The following is a 15,491-nucleotide window of genomic DNA, read 5'->3' as shown; positions in this document are numbered from 1 at the left end:
CCTTCATGAAGTGGACTTCTTTAGTGCCATCTTTATAGGTTTGTTCTCTGGCTAGAACTTTGGTTGGTGCCAGGCATGTGCTTGTAACAACAACAACAACAACAACAACAACAACAACAACAACAGCAACAACAACAAATGATAATAATAATAATAATAATAATAATAATATATTATTATTATTATTATTATTATTATTATTATTATTATTATTATTATTATTTCTACCCCACCCATCTGGCTGGGTTTCCCCAGCCACTTTGGGCGGCTTCCAACAAAATATTAAAATACAGTAATCCATCAAACATTAAAAGCTTCCCTAAACAGGGCTGCCTTCAGATGTCTTCTAAAATTCTGGTAGTTGTTATTCTCTCTGACATCTGGTGGGAGGGCGTTCCACAGGGCAGGTGCCACTACCGAGAAGGCCCTCTGCCTGGTTCCCTGTAACTTGGCTTCTCGCAGTGAGGGAACCGCCAGAAGGCCCTCGGTGCTGCACCTCAGTGTCCGGGTAGAATGATGGGGGTGGAGATGCTCCTTCAGATATACTGGACCGAGGCCATTTAGGGTTTTAAAGGTCAACACCAACACTTTGAATTGTGCTTGGAAACGTACTGGGAGCCAATGTAGGTCTTTCAAGACCGGTGTTATGTGGTCTCGGCGGCCGCTCCCAGTCACCAGTCTAGCTGCCACATTCTGGATTAGTTGTAGTTCCCGGGTCACCTTCAAAGGTAGCCCCACATAGAGTGCATTGCAGTAGTCCAAGTGAGAGAAAACCAGAGCATGCACCACTCTGGCGAGACAGTCTGCAGGCAGGTAGGGTCTCAGCCTGCGTACCAGATAGAGCTGGTAGATAGCTGCCCTGGATACAGAACTGACCTGTGCCTCCATGGACAGCTGCGAGTCCAAAATGACTCCCAGGCCAAAATGACACCTGGTCTTTCAGGGGCACACGTATCGAATTATTCACTGTGCGGCAGATTTATCATCTTCCTCTCTTTCTGCTAGAGAACAACTTGACTGTGAGTACCCTGTTTTGACAGGAAGAGAGCTCCATTTAGTTTGCTGTCTAGTGGTGGCAAGGTGTTTCTTTACTAGAGTAACCCATAGTGCATCAGTGGCCTTATTGGAAGAGCCTTACAGATAACAGCTCTTTTCAGCTATGGAAGAAGACCAAGTTTGTTCTCTGTCTTGACAGGCAAAGTGCTGCTATTCCCAGTTCCAAGCACAATTAATGCAGATGCAGATTTGTCTGTTGTGTATGCTTGCTGCTACTCTGAGACACAGTCCTTGAAGCAGTGCAGCCTGGTCTGGCTTGCCCTCCCCACCCCCACACTTCCTTGGAGCCCAGAAGCTTCATTAGCATGGCAAATTAGCCTGACATACTCCTGCACTGCCCAAGAGCAAGGCTAGCTGTTGAGCTGCTGCTTATCTGGGTGCCAGCTTGAAATGAGATGAGGTCATGCATTGTCTCAGTGTGTGACTGGTGCAGTACTTGAGTCCACAGGCACATCGTTCCTAATGAAGGGAACAAAACTGAAGCAGCATCTTTTATAGGCTGCTCAAGAGCAGAGAGACAGCAGAAGACTTTTTTTCTGCATGGTCTAACCCACACCAGTATACACCTTTGCAGTTTTCAGTGGGTTCCCAGAACCTTTGGTAATTTTATGCCAGGCAACCCAGGATCACCCTTTTCTATTTCCTTCATAAGCTCTGCCTAGTGGAAGAATCTTGAATCAGAGGTTTAGTGAAGCTCCAGGATTGTATTCAGTGACCCAGAATCCCTTCTTTCTTTTCTTTTCTATACATCTGTTTTTGCATCAGCCTAGCTTATAACGTAACCTTGTCCATGCCAGCCTTGAGCAGCATAGGAATACCTAGCTTTCTTCTTGGAGCAGACATTGCTATACTGTAGGGGACAGGTTTATTCCTTACCTGGCTAAACCTGTCTCTAAAGGAAAGAACACGGTGTTGGCCACTAAAAGTAGAAGAAAGCAGACATGGCGGCTGCTTTACCAGCCTGTGATGGCTTCTGTACTTGTCTAGTTGGTGTCAATGTGTTGAGATGGAATGATACTACAGAGAGTGACCTGACAAAGTATTATGTAGAACTGCTCCTAGAAGCTAGGAAGGATCTTAAATGCATTAAAGAGAATATTTGAGTGGAGTATCTTGACTCTAAAATGTCATTTCTGGGTTTCCCATGTATAGATTTAACAACAATGAGAGGTGATCACCCCCCTTCCCCGATCACATCAAAATGCTTGGGGGACTGATTGTATTAACATCAACATGATTGCTGGAGTTCAGGGCTGATTTTTCCAACCTCCACTTGATGATCTTTTTCTTTGTAGGATGACATCCTCTCTTTTGATCCAGAAAAGCAGGCCATGTATCAGCAGGTATATCGGCCTGTCTATTTCCAGCTAGTGGATGTGCTCCTGCACAAGGCACAGTTTCCCTCTGATGAAGAGTATAGCTGCTGGTCCTCTGATGAAAAGGAGCAATTTCGGATATACCGGTATGACCTTTTGCCTAATCATATCCCTTAACATTCAGTTGTTATGCAATGCTTATAATCTGCAGAAGAGGAAGTTGATCATGCTTCATTAATGGGAGTAAACATTGAACTTGCCCTGATTTGGCTATGGGCTATAACTGTTTCAGCAATTTCTATCTAGCTGCTGTTTGGTAATGTGGGAGTGTTCTGTAACTCTTTTTTACTATTGCTCATTTGCTCATTTCTTCAGAGTGGACATCTCTGACACCCTGATGTATGTGTATGAAATGCTCGGAGCAGAGCTGTTGAGCAGCTTATATGACAAGCTAGGTCGTCTCTTGACCAACACAGAACAGCCATCCTCATGGCAGGTGAGTAGAGAGCTCCACCCTCAAATGGAACACAAGCTAGAAGAATGCAGCAAGCACAGAGGCTGAAGATGTTGCAGATTTTTAAGAAAGGATGGTACTAGTACTGGTTAGACCTGGGTAGAGAGTGTTGTGGAAGACAGGTGTAAGGTAAGGGAAAGTGAAGGTGCAGAGTGTCTTGGTTAGAAGAGCCATTTGTTAAATCTCAGAGCAGTATGTGTGGAAGGGCATCCAAAGTCACAAAACTCCAAAAAGTTGTTAGAAGTGTTGAATGGGTCTGAAATGTGTCAACCTCTTCCTTGTACTGTACATCTGAGTTGGTGACTTATAAAATTGGGACTGAAGGATTGCTTTGATGCCCCAACTTCCAGCTTGCTGATTTCTCTCCTAGTGTTAGACACTGCTGCTGTTTTTTGCAAGCATTCTGGCACACCTCCCATCACTGTGTGGCAGCAACCAAATTATATAAGATATCTGACAGCATGATTGCAGAATCCACAAATGCATGCTCAATTACATCTTTTTTCCTTACCATAGGGTTTGTGTTATCACATGTTTTTATATAGTCTACAAGTTAGATTTCTGTACTGGGAAAATTGAAGAGTGTAGTTGTCCCACTACCTCCAGTGTTACAAAGAAAATCTGCCTTTACAGTTTGCTGAAAGATGCTGAAAGATCAGGCCCGGCTCTAGGTGCACTCCCGGTGGCGCGGGGCCGGCAGGGGGGGCGCTGTGCGACGAAGCCAGGGCGCCCGACCTGCTCGAGACGGCCCTATAAAAGATTCTTAGATATGTCTCCTGTGCCATGATGGGTGGTAATGCCAGGCTAGAGGTCTCTGTGTGGCAGCTAATCAGAGTGTATCTGTTCACCTTGGCATGTTGACAGTGTGTTACTGGCACAGTAAACAGTGATGGGTGTCAAGGACCAGTGACCGCAGGGACTCCTCGTTCATCAATGTGACAGCCAAGCAAAAACTCAGCCTAGCCATGATTTACAGTCCACGCACCTGGAAGCCTTAAGACAGTAGCAAGCATGCCAGCACTCCAGCATATTAAGTATCCTGCAGCCTCAGCAGTCCATATCTTGCTACAATAGCCCTTGGTGAGAGGGAGCATGGATGCAGGTGTATCCTGCCTCTTGTGGGTGCAAGAAGGGGAGAGACTACACAATGAGCTCATCCACACTTGCACTTGCCCCGCCTCATTTCCCCCAGGAAATCCACTGTTTACTGCTGAATCAGAGCAAACACCAATCGATTTTTCTGCAGATTGGTGTCTGTTCCCATGGAAAGTGGTGAGACAAATGGGACAAGTGGAAAACCTCTTGGGCCCATGCTTTCAAGGCATGGGACAAGTGGAAGTGTGGATGAGCCCTGTGTGTTATATAGCTTTCAGGATGTCTAGTTGGGGTTGCACTGAAGGATAGCAGGTGCTTTATGCTGCTGGGGAAAGGGGTTCCTTGACCTGAATAATTTGACTCACTAGATACGATGCCCCTGCAAAAAGCTTTCTGGTGAAACAATTATTATTGTGCTACTAAGTGTAAAGGATCAACAACTCATTACTGTATAACTTTATCATTATAACTTTTTGTATATTAATGGTATTTTATATATATACTAGTCTCATTCAGCCCGTTAAGAAAACGGGCGCTAGAGGTGCGACGGGGCCGCGGCCTTCCCTCCCTTTCTGCGCTCGGCCGCGGGGCGCGCCGGGAACGCAATTAAACAAAGCCACGGGCCAGGTAGGGTTGTCAGGAGGAGGCGGAGGCGGACCAAGATGGCGGTATCGGGCTCCGGGGCCGCAGCCCGCGGCGGCGGGGGAGCCGGATCAGGCTCCCGCCGCGGCCCCGGAGCCCGATGCCACCATCTTGGTCCGCCACCGCAGGGGAACGGGAGGCAGAGGGTTGAGGGGGGAGAGAGAGCGCGCGTGTGTACGTCCCGCCTCTTCGTCCAGTCCCTGTGTCCGTGGGGCACATGCACATTAGCGCGGACCCAGGGACTGGACGCAGAGACACAGGGACTTTATTATATAGGATATATATATTCTTTTTTTCTTTTTTCTTTTTCTTTTTCCTTCGTGGAATTTATTGTTCATTTCAAGAAATGAGAGTTATTCTGTTTATCATCTCTTACGCTGTGGAATATAATTGACATCATATATAAGGAAATAACTGGAAACATCAACAAATGAATTGATTTGTACCAGTGTTTATTTGATAAATTTAATAAAGATGATGTTATAAAAAATAATAATAACTTTTTGTAAAAATGAAATCTAGATTGGGGACTTATTCAACATACTGTGTCGTGTTCTGTCTCTGCCTTTGTTGCACAATGAAGTTTGATTAAATAAATTTAAAATATTTATATATCGCTGTTCATTTGGGTAGTGGTGTTTGAACCACCCTTTGTAAAAATTCAGCACCAACACTGAGTCCACGTTGCAAATCGGATGACGGGTGGTATATACATTTAATAAATAAATAAATAAATAATATCCATGTGCGGCATTAGAGTTCGGCCTGGACTCAAGAATGAAATCTTTTTCTCTGGCAGCACACAGAAGCTTTGCTTTATGGGTTCCAGTCTATCGCAGAAACAATAGATGTAAACTACTCGGATGTAGTGCCTGGCCTCATTGGGCTTATTCCTCACATCAGCATCAGCAATGTGCAGCTTGCAGATACGGTTATGTTCACTATTGGTAAGAAGACTGGGTATGGGGAGGGAATGGGTGCTGAAAAGAAGGTTAACCCAAAGAACCTCAGGCTGTTGAGGTCTTACAACACTATGGAACCAGCAGTCCATAGGCTGGATGTGGCCTGTGGGGCCTCTTCATCCAGTCCACAGAACCCTCTCCTTGCCCAAGCCTGTGCTACAATTAGGCTGCAAATAAAGCCTTGTTTTGTCTCTGCTCTGTGTGCCAGCTTTGAGTGTGGCAAAAACAGAATGGGGCCATTATTATTTTTTTACTCCCCCACCCCAGCATGTACCGTAGCTCCTGGAAGGTTGGCAATGAGGAAATGTGGCCCTTGGACTGAAAATATTCCTAATGCCTGAAATTGGTGTGCCTTACAGTAGTCCATGTGGGGCTTCCTTGAGTTGGTTTGGAAGCTATATCTGGTGGAGAATGTTACAGCCAGTTTTTTTAATGGAGCACCTTGACGTGCACATAGTGCACCTGTGCTGAGGGAACTGCATTAGCTGTTTTTATGATCCTGTTTATTGTTTTTATGATCCTGTTTATTGCTGTATTTTTGTACATTGCTTAGACCTTTAATGAAGGGGTTTAGTAATGCTTTTAAATAACTAAATAGTGATGGGGTACTTCTTTGCTTTTTGCGGGCTGTACTGATAGCATTTGGCACATTAAACAGAGCAGCTCCTGACTCTGCATTTTCTATCTTTCTAGGAGCACTTTCAGAGTGGCTGGCTGACCACCCTGTCATGATCAACAATGTCTTACCCCTGGTGCTACAGGCTCTGGGAAATCCTGAGTTGTCCATCTCTAGTGTTTCAACCCTTAAGAAAATCTGCCGTGAATGCAAGTATGACTTGCCTCCCTATGCTGCCAACATAGTTGCTGTCTCTCAGGTAACTGAAATAATGGTCTAAGGATGCATGGTTCTATGAGAACTGTTGACCCTTGTTGCTGACATTATGGAGCTTGGGAGACAAGCTATATGAAACCACTGCCTATAATGAATCACTGATGAGTACTTATCCATTATGAAGCATCCTTGAGAAGGGTTGGCTTTCACTGTAGGAGGGAGAGGGTGCTTACTGATTATTTATTCAGATATTTATAAGCAGCATTTTAAGGTCAAGCCCTCACCAGTATGTAAAAAGATTGATGCAAGATAACAATAGGTACATCAGACAGGTGTACAACTACTGTGAGAAAGCTGCTCTGAATCATACAAGTCTTTCACACCCTTCAGGAAAATCATTAGAGAGCTTTTCAAGGCCCTTTTAAAAGCATGTATGGAAGGAGCCAAGCATAAGTTAATCAGAAGGGAGCCTTCTCTTGTTTATCCACTTTTCCTTGAAATGTCACAGCATCCATGCTCCAGATCAGTGTTTGCCTCCCAGAGTTGTCAGTTGATATTGTGGTTGGAGCATTGCTAAATGTTTCTGCTGTGGGGCGAGTATTCACTTTTTCACATCTTTCCTTCTGTAGGATGTGCTAATGAAGCAGATTCACAAGGTAAGATACTTATACTCCTCCCTGCTGCAGAGGGTCAAAGAGTGTACAGAATATATGGTTACCTATCAAGTTATTATTTCTGAAGTATTGAGCATTCCAGTCAATGAGAGGAGGATTAGAGGGATTGGTGAAATTGGGTGCATGTCTCCCAAACAGAGTTTTGATCAGGAGTGGGGAGCCTGTGACCCTCCAAAAGTTGCTAGCCATTGGCCTTGCAGGCAAGGACTGTTGGGAGTCGGAATTCAAAAGCAGCTGTAGAGTCACACGTTTCTCTTTCCTAGTTTAGATAGACATCCGTTATGATTCCAAGCATTCCAAAGCTGCATGAAAGAGTCTTATTTGTGTTTATCGGTGACTCAGGGCTCTGACAATGGCTATTTTGGTGCTAAGTTCTGGCACTAAACACAGGTTTCTGTGTTGAGACTTCCAGAAGGCATAGCTAAGACTTAAGCCATGGAGTTGACAAAGAATAGAGGGAGAATAAACTCCAACTGAGATGTAGTGTAGCATGACGTTCTGAAGATAATAGGAGAAACTAAGAATGTTGTCCATCTTGTTCTGTCCCCAGACAAGTCAGTGCATGTGGCTGATGCAAGCTCTGGGCTTCTTGCTGTCTGCCCTCCAAGTGGAGGAGATCTTGAAGAATCTGCACTCACTGATTACTCCTTACATCCAGCAGCTGGAGAAGCTGGCTGATGAAACGGTGAGCTGCTTCACTTGCCTGGTGGTGGCTGTTCACCAACCTTCTTCTAAGAAAGAATAGAGCCTGTTGTGTATAAAACTCTACTCTTCTTTGTTGCAAGTTGTGCCTTGTTTTAACCGTACCTACTTGGTCTTGCAAGCCTCTCATTGCTTCTCTCTGTCCTCTGGTTTTTAAATTCCTCCCCCCTGCCCTGTTTTCCATTATGCTTTTTTTGGGGGGGGGAATCAATCACTAGACTGTGCTTCACAGTTGTGCTGTCCATTCTTGCTGCCAACCTGGGACATCTGATGTGAGTGGCCCATATCCTGGGTCTACTGTAACCACTATAGTGATGCCTTGCCTTGCAGCCAAACCCCTCCAACAAGCTGGCCATCATCCACATCCTGGGCTTGCTCTCCAACCTCTTCACCACATTGGACATCAGTCATCATGATGACGATCATGAGAGCTCAGAGGTCAAGAAGCTGCCGGTGCCTCAGGGCCCCAATCCGGTGGGTGTCACATGTATCTGAGCAGTTCTTTTTATACATTAGGGCATACAACTCCACATTTAGATGACTGTGCCTCTTCCCTGCCATGTAACTGAAGGCAGCTTTAACTCTTGTTGGGCAGTAGCATAGAATGGTTGAAGGGTTGTGAAAATCAGTAGTGCACTGTGAGTGTGTTCCCTTAACTATTGGAATGAGCCTGCGTAGATTAGCCACTTCATCACCACAGATTGTGAGCTGTTCGACGTGACTACTGAGTGATCAGAAGAGAGCTCAAAATGTCCCTTCAATTGTGTATATTTTCTTTGTGTTCACTTTTAAAAAGAAGTGAGGGCAGCTGCACATCTGGTATTGTGAGACTTTTGAAAACTACTCTGGCATAATATGACTTGTGGCGCAGTCTCTAGAGAGGCCTCTAATACCATCTTTTCATCCCTGGATCTGAATGGTCGTGAGCTCTCTCCTGCTCCTCAAACTGTGGTAGACCAAGCCAGTTTCGTAATTATCTTCTATCTACTTCCTCTAGGTAGTGATGGTGCTGCAGCAAGTCTTCCAGCTTATCCAGAAAGTGCTTAGCAAGTGGCTGAATGATGCCCAGGTTGTGGAGGTAATGCATCTTCTAGGTTAAAAAACAAACCACACATACTTTGCCCACATAGCTATAGTTAGATAGGAGATTCCCAGGTTGGCACTGGTGGTTGTTGGCAGAACTTGAAGAAGGTATGTTTGTGATGTTGGATAAGCCTCTCTTTTCAGTTGATTCCCACATTCTGTTCAATTTGGTATTCTACTTTTAGGCTTAGGAGTTTGGCCGACCATGCCAAACTTGCCTCACAGAACTGAATTGGAGGTGGGTGGAGGAAACTATATATGGCACCTCAGGCTTCTTTGAGGAAAGGTGAAGTACAGAATCAATAGATATTTAGCTGAGGAACAAGTTATTTAACCAGTCCTCCCTTGACGCAGCCCTTCCTCTTCCCACAGGCTGTGTGCTCCATTTTTGAAAAGTCTGTGAAGACCCTCCTGGATGACTTTGCACCCATGGTGCCTCAACTGTGTGAGATGCTGGGCCAGATGTATAGCACCATTCCTCAGGCATCTGCCATTGATCTCACTCGACAGGTAAGTCTAAGTACTAGAATTTCTGGGAGCTACTGAGTTTACAATGGAGGCTGATAATCTGTTGGGTAATTCCTACCCACTTAGTATCTTTAGCTTGTCTCCTTTGTTTTGTTCAAGCACAGGTATTGCTCAAAATGTGTTTTCCCACATACACATGAATTGTGTACTTGCATGTGTATGCACATATCTGAGAAGCTACTGTAGTGGGAATATGCCAGCTGGTCTCTGTCTCCTTTGCTGTGTTAGCAGCAAGGGTTTTGTTGATGTTTTCAGGCAGAGAACAGGCAGCTAGACTTACACGGGGGATAGCTAGGGGCTACAAATATGGGATGGAATGGGTCATACCAGACTACTCTGGCTTCAGTCTTCTTTGTATTTTATATCCCCAGCTGGTTCACATCTTTGCCCATGAGCCTGCCCATTTCCCACCCATCAAGGCGCTCTTTCTGCTCGTCACATCAGTTACGCTAACACTGTTTCAGCAAGGTACGTGTGCCTGGGCACCTTCACTCTTGTGAGGCTGCCACGTTGAAAACTGCTGTTCCTGGTTTCAGCTGTTCAGACTCGACTATAAGGTGTGTGCAGGTGGGGAGGGGGACACCTTCCTCAGGTCATGACTGTGCTTGTTCAGTTCCAAAAGCTTTTAGCTGGTACAGTTTAAGATGAAAAGCTCTTACTAAGGTGGACTCTCTGGCATGCTTCTCCTCAGGTATCAGTGCCTGAGTGGACAGTAGTGCTGCCATTTCCTCCCCTTCTCCTGTCCTTCATGACTGGAAATGTGCCCTCCCCATCAGATTCCTGGGATAGGGCCCCCAGAGGAAGATGAAGTGAGCAGTCGGCTCTGAGTAGAAAGCAAGAATCACTCAGGAGTGTGTTGTAATGTCTTTTAGTTAACCCCATCACTACTCCTTATGGAGTCGACCATATTCATCAGGGTTTGGTTTTTTCCTGTGGCCTAAATAAAACATTTGTCATGTGGACTCTGTATCCTATCTCCCTGGTTCTCCGGCTCAAAGGATTCCTTTTATAGCTCTGTGAAATTCCCAGCAAGTGTTTGGACTTGCCTTTGCATGGAACTGCCATATTGACTCCATGTTGACCCCAGCTGAGATGAAAAGCTTGGAATACATGTACAGATCCAGTCAGCATGGTTGGTGGGGTATCTGCTTCCTTTTCCAGGTCCTTGTTTGAACTCAGAATTGATGGGGAGCAACTAGTACTTGGAGTGATGCCCTGTTACTGCCTGACTGGGTCAGGCATAGCCAACATGGAGGAAGAGAATTCTTACAGATCCAGGAAAGCTTATGTGATGATAAATTTGCTAAATTTATAATGCCACAAGGCTTTCTGTTTTGTGGAATGGAAGTATGCTTACCAGCAACCACACTGGCCTTTCCCTGCAGAAAATGCCAGAAAGTTGGGTTCTTCCCAACTAGGCAGGCATGTGGACATGGGTGTTAGGAAAATACTGTGTTGGGACTGTCCATCCAGCACTCTAGTGGATTTCCAAGACTTTGTGCCTCCTCCATGTCAATACTGGATTTGTTGTTTGACTCTGGAGTTGTCTTTCAGGACCAAGTAAATCATGATAACATGTATCCAGTTCAAATGTGTTCGTTCTCCACATAAAACTGGTGTCCAGTTAGCTCCTGCTTCTCTCTTCCCCTGCTAGGGTGCAATGAGCTCTCCCCTTCCTATCCTTGGTGCTTGGCAGGGGACTCTGGGCACAGGCCTATTCCTTTGCACTTTCTTTCTGTTCTTGGGTTTCCAAGCTCCATGATTTTTGTATGTTTTGTTTCTTTAACTTGCTTCAAGCTGCTCATGTGCCTGCCCTCCTCAACCCACCCCCTTGCACCCTCCCCTTCCTTCCCTTACTCCTGTTTTCACTTGTAAATTCTTTCTGTATCACATAACTATATGATGTTGAGTTGCTGTTTGTATGATTTTTCTCTTCAGTTACATCTTTATTATATTTTTAGGGCCCAGGGATCATCCTGATATTGTTGATTCATTTATGCAACTCCTGGCACAGGTGTGTTTTAGTTTCTTATTCATTCACTTTCTGTTCTCTCTCTTTCTCTTTTTTAATTCAATTTAAACCTATTTTTAGCTTTCTGTTGACAACGTTTTTTCCTTTTAGTTGAATATCGAGTTTCTCCATCTGTTTCCGTGGAAGTTGAAAACAAAACATTCTCCTTTTTCATAGGTGTGAGTTTGCCCTTTCCATTCCCCAAGGGGCAATACCTAGTGATGCAACAAGGCTTGTAGGTTGGGTTTGTTTTTAGGTCATGTGGTGTGGCCTTGCCCAGGAGGGGGCTGCTGAAAAATGGTAAATGTAGTTCAAGTGCTCTGGCAGCAGCATTCCAGTCCTGGTACAGATCTGTGTGCTTGTCTGAAGTGACTCTGACTTCTTTAAAAATGCTGGCAAGTCCATAGTTTCTGTTTATTAGGTAGGAGTGATGTATTCAGTAACTTGGTGGATCTGGGAGGGGCAGCTGATCTAATGGGCAAGGATAACAGATGAGCCTTGTCTCCCATGTTTGATCCCAAAACCCTTCTGCACTCCAGCATTTCTGCCAAGGCTTCCTGTGTCTGGTGTTTTGTCCCCCCCCCCCCCCGATTGTGAATCTTTCATAGAGCTCAGTCTCTAATGCTGTAATGACATCATGCACAGGGCAGGGCAGAGCAGTGGTGGTGGAATACAAACAGCAGGGGCTGGCGGGTATCATTCTGTGGAGTAAGTGAAGGATGAAGCATCCCTAACAAGTGGATTTGAATGAACAATCCCTAGACTGAAAATAAGCTGCAACACTAAGAACTGATGGAGCAGAATGGGGTGAGATCTTAGGTATTGATCTCCTGACTGTAGTAAGATGTTCTCTCGTTGGCTCTGGTTTATTGTTGCCTAATGGGGTTTCTGTATACAGTACTGTGATGGGGGAAGTGTCTGAGTGCTTAGCTCCCCCTTGTGGCAGTTAATACAGATGCAAATATGGGAGGCAATGTTGTTAATATGTTACTGTAAATCTCACACTTCTCTTCAGTAACACAGTAACTAACTTCCAGAAAAATTTGAAATTTGACAACAGCAAACCGCAGAATTAAAATGCCACCCTTTAAAGTTCTTTTTCTTGTTTTGTCATCATGTTAAGGGGATGTCAGCTATCAATGTACAGTTAAATATCAAATACTGAAATCAGTTATAATTATATAGGTGGAGCCCTATGGTGGATCCATGTTCTCAGGAGAGGGTTGGAACAATTTCATCCTGGGACGGGGGTAGGGGGCAGCTTTAACCAGATGAAGGAAAATGCAGTTGGAATGGGAGATGTGAAGAGAGGGACTAGGAGAAGCCCCTGGAGCATCCACAGACACAGTTGAAAGCCCTACAGTAGCTCATACTTCCAGCAGTTAGACATGGAACAACTTGGGACCCCAGATCTTCTGATTGACTGCATCCAGATGAGACCTAATCACCAGCCAATATTCATCCTGAAGAGTTAAAAAATGCAGCTCTTGTGTCTGGGACAGTGGGTGTCATAGTTTGGCCCACGCTGGAAATTAAAGCAGTAGTGTTTCAGTGGACTCAAAGCAATGCTATTAATACCTTTTTATATTGTATGTCTTCCTCTTGCATACACACACACACACACACACACACACTTTCCCCCCTTGGTTGAATAAATATTGTTTGTTTGCCTCCATATAATTTGAGAGGAGCTCAAATTAGAAGTTGCCTGGGTTTGGGCTGATTTAGCTACTAGTGCCCAGTATGTTTTTCACCACTTCTTTTCGAGATGTGAAAGCTGGTGGTTTGGAGACACTGCACCCTGCATCTTGGGGTCACTTGCATTCTCATTCTCTCTTATTCTACCTCATCTGTGAGCCTAAATCCCATTGCACTTTTGCTATCTCTCAGCATTCACATTAAAACTTAACACACACCCAAAAGAGGAGAGAGAGGCAGCTGATATATTGGTTACTCCCCATATAGTCATTAGCACTTTCATTCATTCTTTGAGTAAAAAATAAGATACTACCTCCTGGTCTGCCAGACCCACAAAACAGCTTACAATAAGATACAATAAAATTCTGAAGCAATATTTGAAACACTTGTAACTAAAAGATTAATTACAGTAGTCCAGCATTTGAAACTCTTCAGCTTCCAACTGCCTTGCTAAAAAGATGTTTGGGCCATGCACCAAAATGCATCTTAGCAGACTCTCTAGAGAGATACTTCCAAGGGCAGAATGCCATTACCCAAAGAGTTATGCTCTTTGTGGCTACCAGCCTACATACACCTGTAGTACTTGGAGCAAGAACTCAACTTAAACAAAAGAGGCAGAGTGGATTCATATGGGAGAAGATGCCCCTTGAGGTAACATGGTTCCGGATTCTGTATGAGGCAAAGAGGACTGGGTTGCATTTGAAAGTGCAACTTCTGCAGTCTGCTAGTTTCCTATCATTTGCTGGCGGTGTCTCGTTGGCAGAATGTCACCTATACCCTTTTCTCTTGGAGTACAGTAAGCCTAAATTGGCAATGCCCTATAAGAGTTATGTTAACATTTGCTGTTTGTTTAACTTGCCCAACTGGTGGCCCATGTCCAGGCTTGTTCTGTCCCAAAAAACAAGTTTAAAGACACTGGATATAGAGTATGTGAGAAGTCTGAAATCCTAGGGGAATGTTCTCCCCTCATGCTTAGTGTGGAGACAAATCAGTAGGAAAATTCTTCACAGCATCAGCATCAGGCATGCACTTCCTTTGAAGCCATCCAGCGAGACTAGAAAATACAGGCCTAGCAGAAGGGTCAGTTTGCTAAAATGAGATGACCATTGAGTATGTAACAACACTGCTTGTCCATTCAAGTGATTGGTACATTGCGAAACATAATGTGTCTGTAGGCAGAATTATACAATAATATATACCATTTTCCTTTGTTCAAAAATCAAATCATCTTGATTTGCAAGTATTGCCCCACTAATGCCTATATTATCCCTAAATCAGAAGACTGGCAGCCTAGGCTTAAATATACATTTGAATTTCCCTGAAATTGTGTGTGTGTACTGCCGTGTAGAGGGGGGGGGGAGAAGTGAAGAGGAAAGGGAGAAGCAAAAGAATGATCTTTTGATGGAACAATTTTAATTGCTTAAAATGTCAGAACACTAGAGTCATTCCTCTAGCATAGGTGTTTAGATGAAAATTTTAAATATGTTCTTAGAGGTCCTAGTTTTAGCGCACCACCATAAGGTTGCTTTGATACAAAGGTAGTTGTTGAGAGAGACAAAGTCATGAGCATATTGCGAGCTAGCACTGAGTTTCCTTTAACTGGCTGTCATTATGTGGTATATCGGCTAAATTGTTTATTGAAACCCCTATAGGTATTAATATAATTTATTCTGCATGGTTTAATTTGCATCACTTTGTATATGAGCAAATGTTTCAGTAACGGAATACAAAGATGTGTGGGCTCAGACATTTGATTTAATTGGCCTTTTTATCTATTTCTATACTGATGGCTCACAATGCACTGTATACTACCGGTAAGCAAATCTGTTTCCACTAAGTTGGCTGTAACACATTGTGGGAGGAATTCAACATAGCACTATGGCAATCATTCTGTTAAAGCAAGCATTTCATCTTGCCATATGGAACGATGCCCCTCTCTTCCTACTGCAGGCTGTTTTGGGGGGTCTCCTGGCCCCTCTCCAGCCAATTTGGGTGCAGGGAGAGGAAAGAGGGGAGGCCCCATTGCGCTAGTTCCACTAGTGGGGCTCATTAGTTGAATCTGGCCCTCAATATGTAAAAATGTACCTGGAGGGATGCAAACAAACGAAACATTCTTTACTAGGGTGATGGAATAAAAATCATTTTTAAAACTTTAGAGTATTAGCAATATTCCGTAGCAGTTTTAACCAGTGGCGTAGTAACGGTGGTGGGGGGCAGCAAGGAGGAGAAGCCCCGATGCAAGTGAGACTGCTTCACTCCGTGGCTTGCTCGTGGGGTTTGCTGTGTCACATGCCTCCTGTGCGCAGCGGGGTGCCTTCGGGTTTGCCGCCCCAGGCAGCCAGGCAGCTAGCTACGCCGCTGGTTTTAACAGTAGCCTT

The 15,491-nt window shown here is 44.5% G+C and overlaps 1 protein-coding gene across 2 annotated transcripts in view; it reads left to right on the top strand.

Moving 5' to 3' along the window:
- IPO13 (importin 13) overlaps positions 1-15,491 on the top strand; it is a 49,984-nt gene that overhangs the window by 29,861 nt on the left and 4,632 nt on the right. For both annotated transcript variants that reach the window (XM_035124373.2, XM_060276963.1), the window contains exons 5-15: positions 2,352-2,518; positions 2,748-2,868; positions 5,423-5,570; positions 6,279-6,460; positions 7,047-7,073; positions 7,642-7,776; positions 8,124-8,267; positions 8,791-8,871; positions 9,249-9,386; positions 9,776-9,872; positions 11,366-11,418. In XM_035124373.2, coding sequence (XP_034980264.2) covers positions 2,352-2,518; positions 2,748-2,868; positions 5,423-5,570; positions 6,279-6,460; positions 7,047-7,073; positions 7,642-7,776; positions 8,124-8,267; positions 8,791-8,871; positions 9,249-9,386; positions 9,776-9,872; positions 11,366-11,418 — 1,293 coding nt within the window. The remainder of the gene's footprint in view (positions 1-2,351; positions 2,519-2,747; positions 2,869-5,422; positions 5,571-6,278; positions 6,461-7,046; positions 7,074-7,641; positions 7,777-8,123; positions 8,268-8,790; positions 8,872-9,248; positions 9,387-9,775; positions 9,873-11,365; positions 11,419-15,491) is intronic.

Source organism: Zootoca vivipara, chromosome 7 (assembly GCF_963506605.1).
Source record: "Zootoca vivipara chromosome 7, rZooViv1.1, whole genome shotgun sequence".
In the NCBI taxonomy this organism is placed as follows: Eukaryota; Metazoa; Chordata; class Lepidosauria; order Squamata; family Lacertidae; genus Zootoca; species Zootoca vivipara.
Note: the sequence above shows the minus strand (reverse complement) of the source record. Positions and strands in the feature narration are given on the sequence as shown.